This window comes from Cydia amplana, chromosome 12 (assembly GCF_948474715.1).
Source record: "Cydia amplana chromosome 12, ilCydAmpl1.1, whole genome shotgun sequence".
Taxonomy (NCBI): domain Eukaryota; kingdom Metazoa; phylum Arthropoda; class Insecta; order Lepidoptera; family Tortricidae; genus Cydia; species Cydia amplana.
The window spans coordinates 7,619,128-7,639,745 of record NC_086080.1 but is presented as its reverse complement, the minus strand read 5'-3'; the positions used below and the strand labels follow the sequence as shown (position 1 = coordinate 7,639,745).

Here is a 20,618-nt window from a genome sequence, read left to right as displayed (position 1 = left end):
AATATAGGAAACTTGTAATTGTAAAGAAGTCAAAAGTACAATATTTTTTCAATACTTAATTTGTTAAAAACATAGGATCAAGAAGTAGGTATATGTGTGTAGCAGTTAGAATCAAAATGCCTATACAAGGACACGAAGACGCTGTGGCCAAAATCGTTCAGAAGGATCATCGCCTCACGTGTATTACCTACTTAATATAATGATAACATGTATAAATTAAAAGTAAAACAATAACCATATTACCCATCTCAATACTCGATGCCATCAACATTAGAAATATTTTTAACGCTATTATATTAAAACAAGTTCCATTAAACTGTTGATTTATTTTAAGTTATTTGGAAGAAACCATTAAGGCCCACTTGCACCATCCCACTAACCCGGGGTTAAGCGGTTAAACCGTTAACCTAGTGTCAAATTGTACTGGTAACCATGGTAACACCAGGTTTAACTAGTTAACCCCGGGTTAGTGGAATGGTGCAAGTGGGCCTAAGAGGTTTAACCTTTTAACCGCCAGCAATTTTTAATCGAGCGTGCTCGTGTCGCCACCGACAGTAATTGTACCACGCAGAGTAAGGTTGGCATAGTTACGGGAGTTATAAATGTGCTGTAAAAACCAAATCAGATCTTTGTCTTATTTATCAGACTGTGGCGAATGAGCTGGATATGTAATGTCTGGCGGTTAAAGGGTTAATACTGTTTGTAGTCAACGTACAGAAAGAAGATCTGGATCCCTTACACTTGTCTATAAAAACAAAGAAAGCTCTACGTCGACGATAGACGGTATTGAAGTAGCATTTAGCATACGAAACAGAACCAAGCAAAATCAATGACACACATTTTGGCCGTAAAATTAAATCTGTTTGATTCATATTTTGTTCGGCTTCAGCTTACTGAACCCAAAAGAACCAAATACAGTTAAATTCTTGTTTCCCGGGTTTCAACCAAGCCAATGATTTCAATAGCTTAATTTAATTTTTGATAATGCAAAATACCGATTCTGTCGTACGTTATTTTGTTTGTTTGAATTACTTACTTTTTCTCGCTTAGGTACTTTAATTCTTCAGGAGTTAATTCGCAAAAATTAGGCCGCATGTCAGGACTAAACCACGAACATCCAAATCCAAAGCTGTGTCTATGTCTTTCTTTGTCGCCCAAACATGTAAAGTGACAGAGAAGTAAACAGACGAAACTTCGATTTCCGAAGTTTGCGTTAGCGTACGCGTTGAGACCGATAATCTGAGAAATAAGAAGGCGATGAATCGTGAAGTATTCTCCTTGAATGTTGCCAATAAAGTCCTCCCTAAGACTTGAGTTTGGCGAGCTGCGCCATAATGTCTTTGTCGGCCGTGGTCTCGCCCAGCTTGCCGCGGCTCACCGATGGGGCGTCTGCCATCTGAAAAAAAAAGCAATTTTATAAGAAAAAACTTGTGGTAAAATCATATTACCCCTTACCGCATACGAAGCCATATATGGCGGATATGATATTTAACTCTATTGACAGCTATTTAAGTTCAAATTTCTACAAATATTTTTTTTATTACACACAGTAAGGGGTTGATAACTCCTCGGATCCCAGCAGTTCGATTAGGCTTCTTGGCCGAAACGTATTATAGGGTTATTTATACTATTTCTCAAATTTTAAATATTAATCACAAAGACCACTGGATTTTTTTACATTTTTAGAGTAACCCAGACTTATATTTATTATACACTATGTTCTATACTATAATACTATTCGTACTTACTATATTTCGATAAGAGATTTACTTAACATTTTCTACATGCATATTGTAAATATTTAAATGCACAGTAGTGATCGCCATGGCTCACACGTATTTCATAGGTATTATTTGTTATTAAGATCATGAACAAACCGGCATTTGCTTTTAGGAGGTGCATGCACAATATGTATAACATTCAACATACGCACAAGAACACAAAAAGGATGTTTTATTATTGACATAAGTAATTTGTTCCTTGTTTGTTTTAATAATAAGGTCTGGAAGCAGGCGTTTCCGTTTAAATCATAATAAAGTAAAATCAACTAAATTAGTAAAAATAGTTATATGCAGACAATATTAACCTTCTTATAATATCCGACCCAAATGCAGTTATTTGGAGCAAAGAAACTGAGAACTTGAATTACAGACCAAGTCATGAATACCTGCACCAATGAGAAACCGTTGAAATGACTTTTACTTTTTTCTTATATTATTATCTTTATAAATAGATTAAATAACTTCTAAGCTGAACTAAATTTAAAACTACGCGCATTTGCCATTGTTTTACGCTCTCTTTTTAGTTTGTCCAATAATCAAAATTGATGACTGAAGACAATGATTAACCATTTTTCAAGCATAGTATAAATTCAACTACATTTTTCGTTATTTCACTCGACTGAAGCATTTCGGCTAAGGTTCAAATTTTATTGCTGTATTACGAATAGTGACTCATACATTTTTCCAATTATAATTTTCGTTTATGCAAAACCTTTTCGTTTTTGTTATTTCATGCGGCGTCAACAAAAGATTCATTATCATAATCATTACACCCTCAGCCTTAGATCGGTTTTCCTAGGATAGCGGTGCCGTCATATAGCGGCCGTCTCCATACTAAATAATATGGCTAAATATGGATGTCGTAGTATTTGTATGGAGACGGCCGCTATATGACGGCACCGCTATCGGAGGAAACCAAAGCTTTAGAGACACTAGTGTCGTTTGAACGTCGGTGTCTAGTCAGGGCTATGGAAAATGGCGTCGCTGCGCGGTTGCTCCAACGTTGCGTTGAGCAGTAGCCATAGAGTCGACTAGACGCTGACGCTCGAACGCTAATGTGGGGTGGCCCTTACAACCTGGCCACGACATTGCGCAACTGGCTTCGGCTAAAGCGAAAACCATAGGTGGGAACGAAAGGTCCGATCGCTGTGTCTCGCTCCAACCTATGGTTGTCGCCTTAGCCGAATCCAGTCGCGCAATGTCGTGGCCAGGCCGTTAGTGTGGGTTACCATCATCAACGTACCTTTCCACTGATCTCGATGCCTATTTCGTCAAGGACCTTGTTGACAACACCCTCAGTCTCCTCTTCGTCTCCGGACTCGTCCATTATGTCGTCAAGTGTGTCATTGACTAAAAAATTAACACATAATATATGTAGTGCAAATTCGTCTTGATTGGGACAGTCAGCAGCTTAAGCTAAGCGGGCGAGGTGTTCAAAATGATCTTGACGCGACTTTATTGTTAAGAGAATATGAGCGCGTCAAGGTAATTTTGAACAACTCGCCCGCTTAGCAACTTCTGCTGCTGACTGGACATTAAGCATATGACAAACTGGCGTCACGTCACTTAAAATTTGTCAGTAACGGTACGCATGTGGCAGCTACCTTAATATCCTGCATTAATTTGTAAAATATACTGATGACTTTAAAGCCAACTTATCGAATGTTATCACTTATCATCAGGTGTATAAAAAATAGTGTCATGTATCCAACACTCACTGGAAAGTGGAAACTCCCTGCCAAGGTATTGTATGGTCTACTTTTACTTTAGTATTTAAAAAGTATTATATAGATTAGGTAAAGGTCAGCAACGCGAATGTGATTTTCCTGGAGATGCAGACATCTAGTCTATAGTCCATCGGCACTAACAGCCAGTTGTATGCTTGTTTGCTACGACCATGGTATTTAAACACATACTAAAAAAAACTTACTCATTTCATCTGTCATATCTAGCCTGGCATTGGCCTGTTTGAATGCTTCCATGTCCTTGGCAATCTGGTGTGGGTTCATGACCTTGTTTATGCTGCCCATGGTCTTGGCTGTGGTACCCATGGCCCCGGCTATTGCTATGTTGGCGCCCATGGTCTTGTTCGTCATTTGGACATTGGAAATCTGGAAAACAAATTTAATGACGCTTATAATATCTATGTCATCGATTCTATGATGATATGATAATGATTTGATTGTTTGGAAAGAGGTGAAAAATTTATTGCAGTGGAAAATCTTTATGATTTCAGTAGGTAACCTTAATTTAATCTTTGATTTTTGTTGTATTAGTTTCAAAAATGCAACAATTCATAGCCATAGTTTTCTGTCCAATATTCATATATTATATTATATTATTATTATATTTATGTCAATATTCAATTATAATTCAAGCACAATAATGGAAGGTGTCTTTTAAACAAGTAGTCGAACTTCAAACAATTTATAATTCTCATTCGAAATTCAAAATCTCGAATACATTTGCATGCAAGCGACGGTCCACCTGTGTGCGCTCCTTAGAAAACCTGGTTAAATCTGTTGCATCGTCACTTGTTTTTACCCGAGATCCGCTCATTTTTTGTTCAAGTTGGATTACATGGTATAAGTCAGTGTACACTGAAATGTGAAGTTATAACCTAGTAATATTGCGCAACTAAAGTTACCTTGCTGTTGGCCGCATATATTCTCGTCTTCTGTTTCCGCAACTGAACCAGCTGCTTTGCTAGTATTTTACAACCTTCGTTGTTTCCTTCTTTTGCCATTTTTTTAATCTCCATTTCCTGTAAATTGGTTTTAGAATATTTATTGTTTTTTTTTTTAACTATTGCTATTATTTTTGATGTCCTGTTCCTATTTAATTCATTTTAAACTTTACCAATTAATCAAACATGTTGAGAAAATAACATTCAAATATGGTAGGAATTACAATTAATCATTATAAGAGGTGTTCCTATTAATTCAGTAAAATTAGTATTTTAAAGTTAATAAGCATAGGTACCTACACAATAATAATTACATTAAAGATATTGTAGTAATACTATGCCATGAATATGTGCAGTTAAACCACCTCAAGAGGTTTTGGAGACCTGAGATAAAGGATAATGCCCCTGAAGGTTAAAGGGCATTTTTTTTAAGTTGTCCCCTACACTTTTATTTCAAATTTGGGATTTTTTATGTTATTTCTACTCAGAATCACGAGCTCTTTCTATCCTAATAGAAGAAAAAAAGTGTCCCAAAATTTCCATACATTTTTCGATCTTTCCATTCCGCGATACAAATGTATGGCGGATACAAAGTCTATGAAAATGGTGACAGAATGGCCTTAAACCTTAGGACACTTTTTTTCTCCTATTAGGATAGAAAGAGTTCGTGATTCTGAGTAGAAATAACATAAAAAATCCTAAATTTGAAATAAAAGTGTGGGGGACAACTTTAAAAAAAAACGCCCTAAAACACCTTATTTTTATCAATAAAGAAAAAACTGTCTAATGTTAAGTGATTTGTTGCTCAAGAAATCTAGAGTCAATTATTCCAATAACATGTCAACAACAACAACAACAAGTAACAAGGTTGTGCGTGACTTTCTGGCCTAAAAAGTAAAGACAATTACTTACCAGTTTCTTTTCTTCTCTCTCTAGTGTGGCCTTATCCCTATCGAGCTCTCTTGTAGCTTTGCGGAGTTCCCGGTCATTCTGTCTCTGCTGTTCTGTAAACATGGAAGATTTTATGACCTGACTGTAGAATAAATAAACTTAGTAGATAATGGTTATCCAAGTCAAAGTTTATACTTTGGAGAACCTTTCTCATAGCAATCCAATTGGTTGTTAAAGTAATACATACCTTTAACAGTGGGCTCTTTCCTGAAGAAATTCATAGTATTTTAATGGATAACGACAGGCTAATATGAGGTTGGATTTATATGATATCAAAGTATTGCAAAACAAAACTAAACGATGACTAATACAATAAAATCCGGATTCGCTCGTATCGTATCGTATGGTACCGTGCTGATATCTGTCACTAGTGTCACTGTCAATGTCAAAATAACTGTCGGTTGTCAAAGTGACTTCGGCGGTCCGAGTTGTACATAGATGGTAAGTTGTACATGAGAGTCATCATATTAAGTTCATTCATTAGTTATACTTGGTCAAGCAAATCTTGTCTTTAAAAAAAGGTGCGAAATTCAAATTTTCTATGGGAGGATATCCCTTCGCGCCTACATTTTTCAAATTTGTCGCCGTTTCCTACTGACAATATCTGCTTGACCAAGTATATATAGTTGGTCAAACCAATTTGTTAGTAAATAGGAACAAAAAAAACTATACTCATCCTTTTCTTTTGGGTGCTAGTAGGTACTAGTGTAAGACAAAGAGTATGATTCTCTCTGTCTATGTTTGAAATGAGACGGTCCTTTGATAAACTATGTATAGCTGGTCAAGCAAATCTTGTCAGTAAAAAAAGGCGCGAAATTCAAATTTTCTATGGGACGATATCCCTTCGCGCCTACATTTTTCAAATTTGCCGCCTTTTTCGACTGATAAGATCTGCTTGACCATTGGTTTCCCCCCGCAAAAAATGGCAGAACGATTTGTACGGTAAGATATCGCTTATGCGCTTCTCCTTTCCGATGTGTCGGAAGCCGGTGTTGCTCGAGGTGTCGAAGTCTAGTCAAAGGTCCCACTTTGTCTTGTGACTTACTTACCAAAAGGACGGGATTTGCTTGTATCTTTATACGAAAGCCTGTTAAAGGGTCTTTATTGCAACCGACAAAGTGGGACGTTTTTCCGGCCGTGAACTGCGCGGACACAATAAAATTATACATACTTACTGTTCCATGTGAGCACACATGCTTGATTAAGCTGCAAAGATCAAAATAGTTAAGAAAGAGTTTTAAATTGTACATGTTTTACCTCTCAATGATTTTAGTAATTCGTTGTTGTTGTTCATCTCCATTATAAAGTTATTGAAGTCATTTTGTTCCATTATTTTCACTTCAAATTTCTACAGACGGTTTGTACAGATGGTAAGCAACGATGATGACAGATTTAGTTGCTTCGTTACTTGGCGACGAATGTTACAACAACTTCTAGAATGAAGTGTTTAGTCACTTTGCTTGCTTTATGGTCTGTTGATGTGCTGCGGGCTCAGCACGGTTCCATTTTTATCGCCTATCACTATGCCCGTCACTTTCGCACTTGCATACTTGTTAGAACGTGACAGGCATGGTGATAAACGATAAAAATGCTACCGTGCTACTAGGGCTGGAGTTAGACCAAGAAAAGTCTGCAGCGATTTTGACAGCCCTCGCAGTGCCAGTGTTATTTTAAATGTCAAACTTCTATGAAATGATGACGTATAAATAACACTTGCACTGCGTGCGTGGGTATCAAAATCGCTGCAGACTTTTCTTGGTCTAACTCTATTTGAATTTTATATTCCTGTGTCCTCTGTGATTTGATCAGACCATGATCAGACAAAATTTTATCAGATTGGCGACAAATTGTTCCTGTCTGCATAATTGTCTTTGCTTTCTATGCTACAGCGGTGCTGTTATCAACAAGGATAGGTAATAATTAGGGCCGATACAGACGGACTGCAATCCGACTGCAATTTGTATGGGAACTGCACGCCGACTGCACGCTACAAGTTGCAGTCCCTCTGTACAGGTCCTTTTACACACGTGGACTATCAACCGCGTGTGCCACTGTGGGCTCGACTGTGGGTTACCACAGAAGGGAAATGAAGGTTACGAAAAATTATAAACAAACTATTTTTGATAGGTATATTTTCGAGAGCAAAATCGATTCTCTTAATTTTTCAGGTCACTTCATTTTTATTAAAAAAAGAACAATAATTGTAGGTAAACTTATTTCTAAAATACAAAGGTATAAAGGAAAATAATAGTATTTTAACTACATAAGTTACATTGTAATCTTGGAGTTCTTTTTATGAGAAATGTCGGCACTTTTATTTGTGACTCCTTCGAATAGGTACCTACCCAATCGGGTAGGTGACAATACTTCGTCTTGGGAATAAAACATAGGTGTCCTACTGACGACGAAAACATAACAATTCTCTTAAATCAAAAGGACACGTTCTAACAAACACGAACATAAATTGAATAAATTAATTCTATATAAGTACTTAAAACATTGAATTAACGATTAAAAAAGGAATCGAGTAAAGATTTCATCGGCGATTATGTAAAATCGGACGGATGTTAAACGGCCATTGAATACAATGGGTAAAACAATAAAAAATATCGATTTTATTACTTACACAATTTTATCCTACATTAAGTGATACAACGTCTATTTTATGAGCATCTTTTATCATATCGGAAAAAGAAGTAGCATTTTATTTTTAGACATCTCTGGAACTTGGACTGTAAGCAGAGATAATGTTCTATAGACGTTACACCACTATTCTACATTTAATTATTATGATTTTCAAGGACGCTAAGAGATTCACCACGACCAAACTGGTGTGAAGGAGCCAAAATTCCAAGTGTCGGGTAAGCCTTGGTGGGTATTGTTCTGGTATTCACTCTCAGACCATTGGAAGGGTTTGATGACATCCCTGTTTAGACGTTCCAGAGTTTCCTGAGCTTCTTCTTCTAGCTGTTTCTTCACGAGGTCTCTGATCTCAGGCCCGTTGATGGTGGGCTCATCGTCGAACTGGTCGGTGTAGATGGTGGCCACGGTGCCTTTGTTGAGGGGGATGGTTGTGTTGGCTGTGGAGTTCGAGTACGGCGGGCTGGATATGGCGACGAATTGCAAGGAGCGCTGGTTTGCCTGTCCTAAAAATAAATAAAACTGTTACTAGTTAAGAATATTGAAGCATTGTAAATCTAAGGCTTATAAAATTGTTGAGGAGGAAATTTCGCAAACCTATGTAAATTCGTTGACTGCAATGTTATGGAACCATCAAGCTAACCTGATGATGGAGACCCAACTAGGGTCTAGGAACTTTGTGGTTAAATAATGCTATCTCATTGAGTTTGGGCTCGTATAGTAGTAAATCTATCTTGAAAAATTTGTGGGTAAAAAAAATACAGGCCTTTCCGATTTTTTTAAGTACTGCTTTGAAAAATTTATTTCTAGAATTTTGTGTTATGTACGCATTATAAATATGAACGCACTTACCTACAACCACTTTAGTGTCAATAACTCCATAAGCTTCCTTATAGTGCGCGATGTCACCACGCACCCCCAGAACTGACCAGTAACCATTGTCTTGTAAGATACAGGGGACATTTCCAGTACACTCCACGGTCTCGTTGCTCGCTCTATTCATGGCTGTGACGTTGTTCTGTCTCATCAGGGCTATGATGCTGTCTAGAGACGTGGCGTTCTTGTAGCATCTCTTGAACATTACAGCTCGGGGTGATTGGAACTCCGAGAATATTTCCCCGTATTCTTCTTCCATTCGGTTTACGTGCGTATGTTCGGAAATATCCTGCAAAAATGGGTGAATATAAGATTACATCTCCGCCTGGAGTGAGTGAAGAGTGATAGAAGTTGTAATTTTAGCGTATCTAAGTCCTGTTTCCAAATATACCTATAATATAGTATGCTCCCAATAGGCTTGCAAGTGCTAACTTACCTCGAAGAATGGCAACCCGTATGTGGCCCAAAAGCCCTGCTCCAGCAAGGTTTCCGTAAGGTCAGCTGAGTGTGTGCGTCCGGGCACCTGTTCAATAAGACGCAGCAAGCCCTTTTGGTGACCGGTGCTATTGCGAATTACACTTATGTGCCTTACGTCTCTGCAATAAAAAAGACGAAACTTATTTATCGTTCTTTGCTGATCGGTGATTAATTGTTCTCCTTGAGATTAATATAACAAGAAGGTTTAATGTACAGAATACCTTTGAGAAAACGGAGAAAACGTAATGACATTAATTCAAGTGGCCCCTATTTCACCAAGGTGACAGGTGCGAGAATTGTCGACATCACTGTTACTGACGTCACAGGCCTCCATAGACTACGGTAACCGCTTACTACCGGACGGGCGGTGTGCTTGTTTGCCACCAACATATTCATTTAAAAAAAACTCCATTATATCGCCAATAAATAAGTACTTATTTTGCGAAACTAATGACAATTGTCACAAGAAACACGACAATTGTCACGAAATTCCGACACAGAGAACTCATTTTCTGTCAAGAATTACCGAAAGTTCTATTAAATCGTGTGACAATTGTCATCATCATCATCATAAACTTCGAAAGAGAAATACCTGTTTTTTGCCGATATAATAAAGTTTTTTTTAATAATACAATGATGGTGGCAAACGGCCCATTGCCCGCCCGGCCCGCACAATGGTAAGCGGTAACCGTAGGTCATGGATGCCTGGGACGTCGCAACAGTGACATTTGTCGAATTGTCGCACCTGTAGCCATGGTGAAATAGGGGCCAGTCATATTGTATAAGGAACTTACTGGTTTAAGCCGGTCATGGGAACAAACTCCTTCCTATCTGCCTTTTTGCCGGAGTCATCCAAATGGCCGAGTGCGGTGAAATCGACAACAAGCCACTGTTTGCTCGCTGTGCCAGAATTGCTTACAGCCAGTATGTGCGCCCAAGCACTGGGGTTGGAAGCGAGGCGGTTAGCGGTTGCCACGCGTGGCGCCGTGGGTATCTGAAAAAATAAAATACTCCTTTAAGGCTATGATCAAAGATCACAAGGAAAATCGAACTTTCTCTTAGTGTTCGGTGCGAAGAACTATTATATAATCTGCGGTTGCGAAAGTTCAACCGCGACCTCGAGGCAAGGGTTTTCGCAGCCTCAAGCATAAACCGAAGGCACCGTTAAATGCAAGTTTTTCGTGTTGCTATGTAACAATTTTGTTAATGTAGATATAGATAGTTGGGATAGTTGTACCATAGAGAAATATAATAAGACAAGAGTGCTCACTCCATACATCAGTTAGACTATTAATTTCAGTGTCTACATCTAGCATCGAGTATCGGAACTATCAGTACTGCTACTTGACAATAGATGTAGCACCGACCGGAAAGTCTTATATCAACAGCATAAGACTTTCCGTTCCGTGCTACATCTATTGTTAAGTAGCATACTGATAGTTCCGCTACTCGATGCTAGATGCTAATAGTCATTTTGATACTAAAACTGATGTATGGAGTGAGCAATGGGTTGTACTTTGACACCGATAAAGTAACTTACTTGCACAGTGATATTGACATCCTTCCACAGATGACTATTGTAGTTATTGAGCGAGGTCCCGGTGACGGCCATGCTATGTCCGGCGCCCTGCACCATGTAGAACTCGTCCTGGCTGGTGACAGAGCCCGGGTAGCCGGAGAACTCCACGGTCGTGCCAGACACTAGTGTTGAGCTCTTTGATGTGAGGTGGTAGTTCAGTTTGTACCGCTTCAGTATTCTGGTCATTGACGAATAGCTGTAATAGAATTGCGAATATAAAAAAAATTAAGACATCTAATACTATTGTTATCTAATAAATCTAACAATAAGTACGTTTTACTACTTGTTCGTGGGATTCGAAGACAAAAGGAAAAGTATCGGTACCTACTTTCTAGTTTAAATTCTACTTTAGACTATGATTATGTTGTTGATTGGAACTATGACTGTCATGTTAGTGTCAGTAGGTTTAAAATAATACATCTATGGTTTAAAATGATGTTTGTGATTTGCCTAGAAATATATTGCCGACTGTTTATGGATAAAAAGCGAAAAGACCACTATTTCTACAATAACTAACTTTCGTGCGATTTTGCAAATGTGTCTTTAGTGAGTGATTATGGATATTGTGGAATAACAATAATGTAGTTTAGGGCAACAAGTTGGCCAAGAAACGAAACACCATAATGTGGACCATTAACTATAGCCGATGCTGCAAGCTACGCGTAAGTAAAATCTCAAGCTAAAATGGTAACCCCTTATCTTAATAATTGAATTAACCTTAATAATTAGATACTTAAATTATGATATCAAAATATGGTTACCTCCCAGCAGCGTTATGAGCGACGTAAAGCTTGGTAGCTGCGGTTCCATCTTCAGATGTTTCGTTAACGATCCTCAAAAACGCACTAGACAAGCCAGACACCGCGTCCAGGGCAGGGTCGCGCAGCGTCCAGTTCATCTTACGCTGGAACTCCACCGTCTCCGCCACGGCGTTCAACCAATGCAGGTCTGAGATGTCGTGCTCGTACTCCTTCATGCTGCGGTCTACCCCGTGCTTCCAGCCGGTGTAGATACCGCTGATTTGAGTGTAGTGTAACGAAACCTGGAATTTTAATAAATACGTTTCCGTCATAAGGTTTTGCAAAGAAAACATAAACTAGGTACCTAACTTATGTATGTCGGAGCGAGACACCAGAAGGACATATTGCAGCGTTACAGTTCATAGTTAGACGCCTGTATAAAGTCGATTAGCAATGTTTGGCTACGTATTATTTGCTAGTAACGGAATAATAAAGTTGCGTAGAGAGTATAACGCCATCTTCTCTTCTTTTGCCTGGCTCCTTCCCATTTACTTGGGGTCGGCCCTTCTAATCATGCGTCGCCAGGCCGGTCGGTCCTGGGTCGTCTCTGGTCTTAGATTTCCATTCTTCATATCTTTTCTTACAACTGCCATCCAGGTTGTCAGGGGTCTCCACAGAACACCGCCTATAGAAACCTAATATTGGCCATTTTGTTCCCGACGCAAATCACCAAACTGTGAGGTGCGGGAGGGGTGCTCACGGCGTTGCGATTGGTCGTCCCAAACATGGCGCGCTAACACGTGCACGCATAGGGATGGGACATGTTCATTACAGGTAGTGGGTACTGCTACCAGTGATACCGAAATTTATTGTGGTAAAATTGTTACCAATTTAATGCCAATTTAGTATACTTAGAGTAAACTTACTTAATAATTATATTGATTAATTTAATATTTCATTAACTAATTTAACAATTTACCTGAAATTTTTAATTAACATATTAGGGCATTTCTGTTTAAAGTACTCAGAACTTGAATTTTAAAGTTTATAATTTTTATATTATTTCCACTCAGAATCGCAATTTCTTTCGATACGAGAAAAAAGTGTCGCCAAAATCTCATAGGTACAATTATTTTCTTTTGTCCGTTTTATTAAGGTCATAGAAGGTTGTATTGAAAACATATTCAAATGGACCAATAACATATGCCTATTAAAAATCAACTCCGAGTTCTCTCGCACTTCTTTGAAGTTCATCATCAGGTCCATCTCGTGACATGAGACCTAACTGCTCACCTAGAGGGTTCTAAAAAACCCATACAACATATGTCTATTACAAACCAACACCGAGTTCCCTCGCACTTCTTGAAGTTCATCATCAGGTCCGTCTCGTGACATGAGACCCTAAATGCTCACCTAGCCTAGAGGATTCTAAAAAACTCATACAACATATGTTTATCACAAACCAACACCGAGTTCCCTCGCGCTTCTTTGAAGTTCATCATCAGGTCCATCTCGTGACATGAGACCTAACTGCTCACCTAGAGGATTCTAAAAAACCCATACAACATATGTCTATCACAAACCAACACCGCGTTCCCTCGCACTTCTTTGAAGTTCATCATCAGGTCCATCTCGTGACACGCGGCCTAACTGCTCCGTTGGCCTAGAGGATTCTAAAAAACTTACACAACATATTACCTATATATTATGTCTAAAATGGTACAATACGGTATGACGAAGCACGAAGTTTCCGCAACTGACGAAACCATCATCGTCACATCACTAGTCGAAAGGGAAAGGGATAGCGCATTGCATTTTCAAGTTGACGAAAAGGGACGGACATACTTCGCCTCTGCTTACTGACCAGTATAAAATGAACCCCGCGGACAAGAAACATTATTCAATGAAATAATGAATTTGACTTTCCTGTGGGATGTTATTCCATCTGTTTCGTAAGTAGAAGTCTTAGATGACTTGCCACACCATTTTACGCTGCAATAACCCATGATTTCCCAATGAATTCAATAGTTTACGATTTATTTTCTTAGACTCGTGCATACTGCTAACAGGTCGTAACCTTGGGCGCAACTGATCGGAGCGGTGCGCGAACAATCTTATATTTGACCTATACACCATACGGGCGATGACCGCGAGTCGTCCTATAAGGTCGGTCTATAGGGGTTGGTCTGTGGGGGTCTCCCTGGTCCCCGGGCTGCAACAGCCATATCCAGGACTTTTTTGGTCATGTGTTCTGTTGGTCGTCGCATAACATGGCCATACCACCTTAATCGGCTCTCTACGAGTTTTTCTTGGATAGGTTTTACCTTGAAACTGCCTCTTACATAATTGTTTCTGATATGGTCAAGCCTCGTAACGCCGCCTGCCCACCTGAGCATTTTCATTTCAGCGCAGTGTATCTTATTTTCGTGTTGCTTTTTGAGTGGCCAGCATTCAGCCCCATAAGTCAGTATAACGCCATCTATTGGCGTATTGTTCAACTAAAATGATAGGTTCATAGGTCAGGAGGATAGGTCAAGAGGTGTATCTTGAGTGAACGTAGGCACGAGTGGGCATTTTTGTTGTTATGTTGGTAGACTGGTCAGGCAGGTTTGCCAACTTGATTTGGAGGCGGGAGCGGTTGGCTCCGCCGCTGGGGTTTGGCTTCTTTCTTCTTGATCGGACCGCGCTAGAGATCGGACGTTAGCCAAGCTCGTGCCTAATTTGCTACGTTTCTGAAGGCTTATACCTGAAGGATTATTCTGAAATCTTATAGATTCCAACGTTCTTTAACCATTTAGCTAAGTGTTTTATTTCAAGTGTTAATTTGATTTCTTACGTGTGATTAGAAGTTTACTTTTGTAAAATAAAGAAACTATGTGTTGTTTTGAAAAGACGTGTCCCGCAGAGTTTGTTGCCGGTCCCATATTGGGATACACTTTTAAATCTACTCGAGGCAGAGGTGTAGGCTTGGAGCCGGCCTAGCTTGACTTGAATAAAGATTTGAACGGTTTCATGTGATCCTTTTATTTTCAATTTAACCAGTCAACATTCTAATAGCAATTAGTTCTTTTCATCATTTAGTTCTGAAATGTAGTAGGCACTAGTATGGTTAACGAGTCTGAATGTTTATTTCATGCGTTGGTAGCATACCTACTATTTTGGCTGTGAAGTAATACATCTAGGTACTACCCCCACGCGCCCACCGCCATTAGGACCATCCTTCTCCGAAATGTATATGTTATCATGATATCACGTGTCGTAGTTTTTCAGTAGTGAAACTTTAATCCCGCGGCGGGCTAATTAAGAAACTTTAAGGGAACAGCGGAAGTTTTGTTATAATGAACGGTGTTCACACAATTTAATTGGTTCGTGGGTTCGTATAGAAAGTTACTTGACGCGTAATTAACTTAAACAAGTGTCACAGAGTAATAATTAACTAATCACTAATCTAAAGGACGACACGGACTGCTGCATCTCATATCCAAAACAGTTTCCATACAACTTACACCTGGGATGTAGTCGGCCTGCGTCGACCCTAACTAAATTCAGATATAATGAAAATGTTTTTGAACTCACTTGATGCCAGAATGGTTCAGCAGCAGCTCGCTCAGAAGATTTTGTCTTCCAGATGTTGACGGAGCGGTCCAGGGCATCCCTGAGCTTGTCGCATTGCTTCTCCTGGTCTTCGCACCTGGCGCGGATGGTGTTCTCCAGGTGAGTGTGGATCAGGTACCAGGTCAGAGCGCCCTCGACTATGCCCGCTGCGTACGCTTGGATCTCGTCTGGGTACGAACCGTCGGTTTCTACTTCCAATAGCGACCAACTGGAAATGCAAAGTAAGAGTTAGGTACATACCTACTATGATTTGGTGGGGGCAAGATCAATATTGAAAACCCTCTTGCAGGACTCCTCCTCTCTCCTTCATAGCAGTTGTCATTGCTTGCTAGTCTCATTTAAACACAAGACGCAAGACCCACTTTTTAACTAATTCTATTGTCAAATTAAGATACAAATAAAAAAGTTCCTAAAATTTAAAGACTTCAAAGCCACTTCGCTTATGTACATATTTCTGTAAAATTTTCCTGTTTGCATTTTTATGGGTGACGGATGTTATTTTAAAACATCTGACCGATCAATCCGATGTTTGTAGCAGGTACGTGCCTTCGTATTTAATTTTACTTGCATGTATGTATCAAATAAATAATATCAATTATGTCTTGGTACAATTTTCTTACACAAACAAAGCAATGAGTCTACGTGGAATAAACCGTCACCATTGTAAACAAAGTGACGTGCCACTTACACGCATATGTGTTTACATAATTTATCAATAAGTTTTAATCAGTGATAGTTAGCGTTGCATGTCTTGTGGTGTACTAACCCAGTTGTGTCAATGTCCATTCGGAAGTGTGCTCGGGCGACTCCCTTGGGTATGTCAGATAGGTCGTTGCTCTGACCCCAATACTCGATGCGATATCCAGTCTTGTTAGAGTAGAATACTGTGGCTGCATAATTTCCGTCCTCTTGAGTTCTTTAATGAAAAGATTAACAATTCGTCAGTATATTGCCGTACGATATTGACAAGACAAAAAGCCTGCCGCCTTCAAAAATCTACCATTCACCACTGGAGGGCTTTGTCACTTTTTATTTAATGTATGACATATATTTCAGTTTACATAGAAAAATACTTCAATTGCGTTGCGTTTGTTCTTCATATGGTGGAAATTCATAACTTACAAGTATTTCATGTTGTTATTGCATCAGAATACAAGGTACCACAAAACCCGAAACTTGAAACCATGCCAATAACATAGGTAGTTAAATCTTTAAACACTCCGGCCTCCGTCATCGCCATAAATTTTGATAAGAATTTAAAGTAACTGCCTAGTCTTATTATAAACAAAATGTTGGTACACTTACCTATCAAACTGGCCAACAAAGAGCGCCACTATTGCAAGAACTCCAATTATTCCCAGTATATACGAGCTGATCTTCGTTCGGAGCCATGACGCCCCAACTACTTTCAGGATCTTGGTCATTTTGCTGTTTTAAATTGTATTAATAAAAAAGAAAATATAGAAAACTATAAAATATAGAAGATGTTCAGGAATTTAATAACGATGAAGTGACAGCGCGTGTATGTGATTAGCTCCAATGGGGGAGAGCGCATCGGACGTCCGATGACCAATCCCGATGTTCACGGGTTCCCTGGCGATGCTCCGACGGGTCTGCTCGGAGACATTGGAACCCGCTTTTCTGTGCGAAATTTTTGGTGATCAATTAACACCAGGTTCTTTCAGTAAGTGACTTGTTACCCTGAAACAAAAGAAGCGTTCTAGAATTGTCCGTTGCCTGCTTCAATATTTTAGGAAGTTACGCCAAAATTGCTTTACAATTTTAGCAAACTTTTATTTATTTAATCGATATTTTAAACTTACTAAAACTAAAATATAATGACGACCTCTGAAGTAGAGTGTATAATGGCAAAGTACTCAATATGTCTTACAAACATTTAATAAAACATGGGATTTCGGTAAAGTACCTAGGTACCTACCTAACGACACGAGTTAAGGTAAGTAGGTGGCAATCCGCTTTTCACCTCTAATACCAGGAATAAAGATTGAAAGCAGTGTCAAGCATCTAAACACTATCCGGGTGACATAAAATGTCTTGAACACTTGTCACATTTATTAAGTACACATTTGCACAGCGTATAGATAGCTAAGGGATATTGACTTTGAACTTGTGCAAATTAGTAAAAAACATTTAATAGCACTGCACTTATAGAAACACAGGTTCGTCCCAATCGTCTTCATCAACCATACTGAGAACGCCATGCAGTAGACGCGCTTATCACAGTATCAATAAGAGATAGGTAGAGTACCTAATGTTTAGGATCTCGTGTTATCTATTTGTAGCTAATACAGGAATCAAGTAATAAACAGGTGTGTGCATTTATTTCTCTACGTTAATTGTGATTGAGTTTCTGGGTTGTTACCGTATCTACTCATTATAGTCTCTTATCTCTGTTGTACAGATTTAGAGATTTTTTATTATCTGGAGTATTTAATCCTACAACAGGAACTATATATTACTAAGTTCTAAGTAGTTCTTCGGGTACCCGAGTTAAAAAAAACCGGCCAAGTGCGAGTCGGACTCGCGCACGGAGGGATCCGCACCATCAACAAAAAATAGAGCAAAAAAATCGTGTTTGTTGTATGGGAGCCCCCTTAAATATTTATTTTATTTTATTTTTAGTATTTGTTGTTATAGCGGCAACAGAGATACATCATTTGTGAAAATTTCAACTGTCTAGCTATCGCGGTTCATGAGATACAGCCTGGTGACAGACGGACGGACGGACGGACGGACAGCGAAGTCTTAGTACCTAATAGGGTCCCGTTTTTTACCCTTTGGGTACGGAACCCTAAAAATGGTACAAAAGACTCGTACCTATTAATTTTGAAATGACCACATTGAGGGAATAAAACAAAAATCACAATAAAATTGTAGGTTTGTTATCACTTTGTCAGCGTATTTCACGTAACGTGATTGATATGTAATTATGGATAGTGTATAATTGTATACCCACGTCAAATAACGGCTTTCTAGTAAACTCAAAGTACCTACACTGAATAAATTAAGTAGGTACGTAAATAATGCTGAGGTTCCAAAACAAGCTTTCAATTTTTAAAACACCTTTCTTACTCACATTTAGTGTCCAATCTGGTTAACGAACACAATATGACTAAGTGCTACAAAATTCGCCTATTTTCAGAAAATAGTGAAACATTTCTCACACGCGTCGAGAGAAAAGGCTAGTTGCATGAAAAGTAGGTGCGTACGCGCAGAACACAATAGAGAAAAGCGAAGTGCGACTACCAACTACACGGCAAAGGGCATTCTTAATATTATCAATAGTTTTGGACGTAGGCCAAAAATGGATACGTACCATAACAGAGGGTTGAAATATTTATTTTAAAATAGTTACCTATGTAGGGTTTGTATTAGTAAAATCAGTTGACCAGATACCTCTATTCCTAGGCAAAAAACGTAAAAATCAGCTTGAAACTGAACGAGAAAATGTATTTGTATTCTCGTAACCTTTGCTTCATTCACCAAGTCCTAAGATTTAAGTTTAAAAGTAGATATTACCTAAACAGCTTCTTCTATTACCACAGACACCTCACAAATTAGGCATTACATTTTTTTATTGCACTGAAATAAAATAATAAATCCTTGTTTGCTCAGCAAAGTATTCGTTGATTTGCTACAGCGCCTACTGTGATTCTGAGTCCATTGTGTGCTGAGCACAGTGCAACAATGCACCGAATGAACCTGAAATCATAAACCTAGTAGGTAGCTTTACACGTGGCTGCCGTAGACAATCGCCTAATAATAACCATTCTAAAGTGGATATCTTATAGCTTGCCTATAGGATTGCTTGCCGTTTGCGGTTGCTATGTCAGTGCATTAGCATGAATTTATTATTATACAAGTATATAAGAGAACATCCAAACCAAACTATTCAAGCAAGTTGTACCAAAAAACTACGTACATACTAGCAAACGAAGTAGTTTAAAGTTTACAAATACAAGTTAGTAGGTACCAACTCGTATTATGTAGTATGATAAGTTATACTAGGACGTGATTTTCAACGCTACAACGAGGTTACTAACAATAACATGTTTACCTATTCTATTCCTCCTAAACACGTGCATTGATATGTATTAGAAAACGTGAAGTTTACTTAGTAAAATCACGAGTTCACACTTATTGTATTCGCGGAATTTGCAGAAAAATCCCTAGATCAAATGTACTTAAATATATTTTATTATATTTTGTAGATAAAAAAAAACTAATGCTAACAGTAACTGTGACGTATGTTGTTATGTAATAAAGAAAAGTTGGCAGCGGAAAACATGTTTTGGCGTGTGTTCACTGTGAGAGCTGATGCTTGTTATAGTCTTATAGTAAGGTAGGAAGCGCAGCTACCGTATATTAAAAACATGAAATTATATTCATATTTACCTATAGTTCAAAGTGACCACTAAAATAACCTTTCAGTGAACAAAAATACAAAGAGCATTTTGCCAAATTTTTGGTTGCCTCGCCTTGGGCATTACGTCAATGTCTTGCCTTGATGCAAAAAACTTGCAATTTTATTTATTTTTCTTCGCGGACGAATTGTATTAAAAGGAACGGTGGTTAAGGTATTGGTAGTACTACTTCAGGATTACGAAGAGGCATTTTCTAAAAAAAATCCAGCCTCTTTTTTCACAGGGACCACAAAGTCACAATAGCCGTGGGGTTTCAAGCTGCGATGTATAATGTATAAAGGATTTAAATACGCATCTATCGTTACCAGGATAGCCAGGTTGACCAGTGGCCCTTTGGCACAAGGTTAATTATGGCTTGTCCAAAGAACTTAGTTACCGGTCTATATACAAAGGACTATAAGATGAATAGAATAAGTGCGTTTAAGAATCCGAGGTGAGGGACCGGATCTAGTACTGGCGCCATAGCAACTAGGACCTGACACCCGTTTCATATTTCCTATTACCTCATTAGGCTATATCGTCTTACACGTTATACATTACTCCGTTACATAAACAAAAGAGAATTACTTCTTTAATTAACGAGCAGTGCACTTGGTAAGTTCAAATATAGAAACCTATTCACACTTACCTGAGATCCGTGGGAGGAGCGCACGTAATGAGACTCTCATTGTCAAGGAAAAGCTCAAGTGCAGAAAAATCTTACTTCGCAACGTTCAGCAATAAAAACTAAGTGCGGCAAAAACATCTTCTTGGTTAAGATCGAATATAAATAAGACTGGGCGTTAGTCGAGTTATATATTCCGAATCAAAACACTACTGGCTGACGTA

General features: G+C 38.6%; 2 protein-coding genes across 2 annotated transcripts in view; both read right to left on the bottom strand.

Annotated features, from left to right (window-relative positions):
- Positions 1-1,107: 1,107 nt before the first annotated feature.
- On the bottom strand, positions 1,108-5,751 carry LOC134652585 (charged multivesicular body protein 2b-B). The gene is made up of 6 exons (XM_063507751.1): positions 5,606-5,751; positions 5,380-5,471; positions 4,429-4,545; positions 3,712-3,892; positions 3,025-3,131; positions 1,108-1,396 (listed from the first exon to the last, which is right to left on the bottom strand). The coding sequence occupies exons 1-6, from the start codon at positions 5,637-5,639 to the stop codon at positions 1,304-1,306; spliced, it is 624 nt and encodes a 207-aa protein (XP_063363821.1). The 5' UTR covers positions 5,640-5,751; the 3' UTR covers positions 1,108-1,303.
- A 1,782-nt stretch (positions 5,752-7,533) lies between these two features.
- LOC134652898 (putative phospholipase B-like lamina ancestor) overlaps positions 7,534-20,618 on the bottom strand; it is a 31,004-nt gene continuing 17,919 nt past the window's right edge. Inside the window, exons 3-11 of the mRNA XM_063508130.1 lie at positions 16,651-17,046; positions 16,112-16,261; positions 15,307-15,553; positions 11,752-12,032; positions 10,952-11,186; positions 10,206-10,405; positions 9,371-9,530; positions 8,911-9,223; positions 7,534-8,564 (exon numbers count right to left, since the gene is read on the bottom strand). Of these exons, the coding sequence (XP_063364200.1) occupies positions 8,233-8,564; positions 8,911-9,223; positions 9,371-9,530; positions 10,206-10,405; positions 10,952-11,186; positions 11,752-12,032; positions 15,307-15,553; positions 16,112-16,261; positions 16,651-16,769 (2,037 nt within the window). The 5' untranslated portion in view covers positions 16,770-17,046 and the 3' untranslated portion in view covers positions 7,534-8,232. The remainder of the gene's footprint in view (positions 8,565-8,910; positions 9,224-9,370; positions 9,531-10,205; positions 10,406-10,951; positions 11,187-11,751; positions 12,033-15,306; positions 15,554-16,111; positions 16,262-16,650; positions 17,047-20,618) is intronic.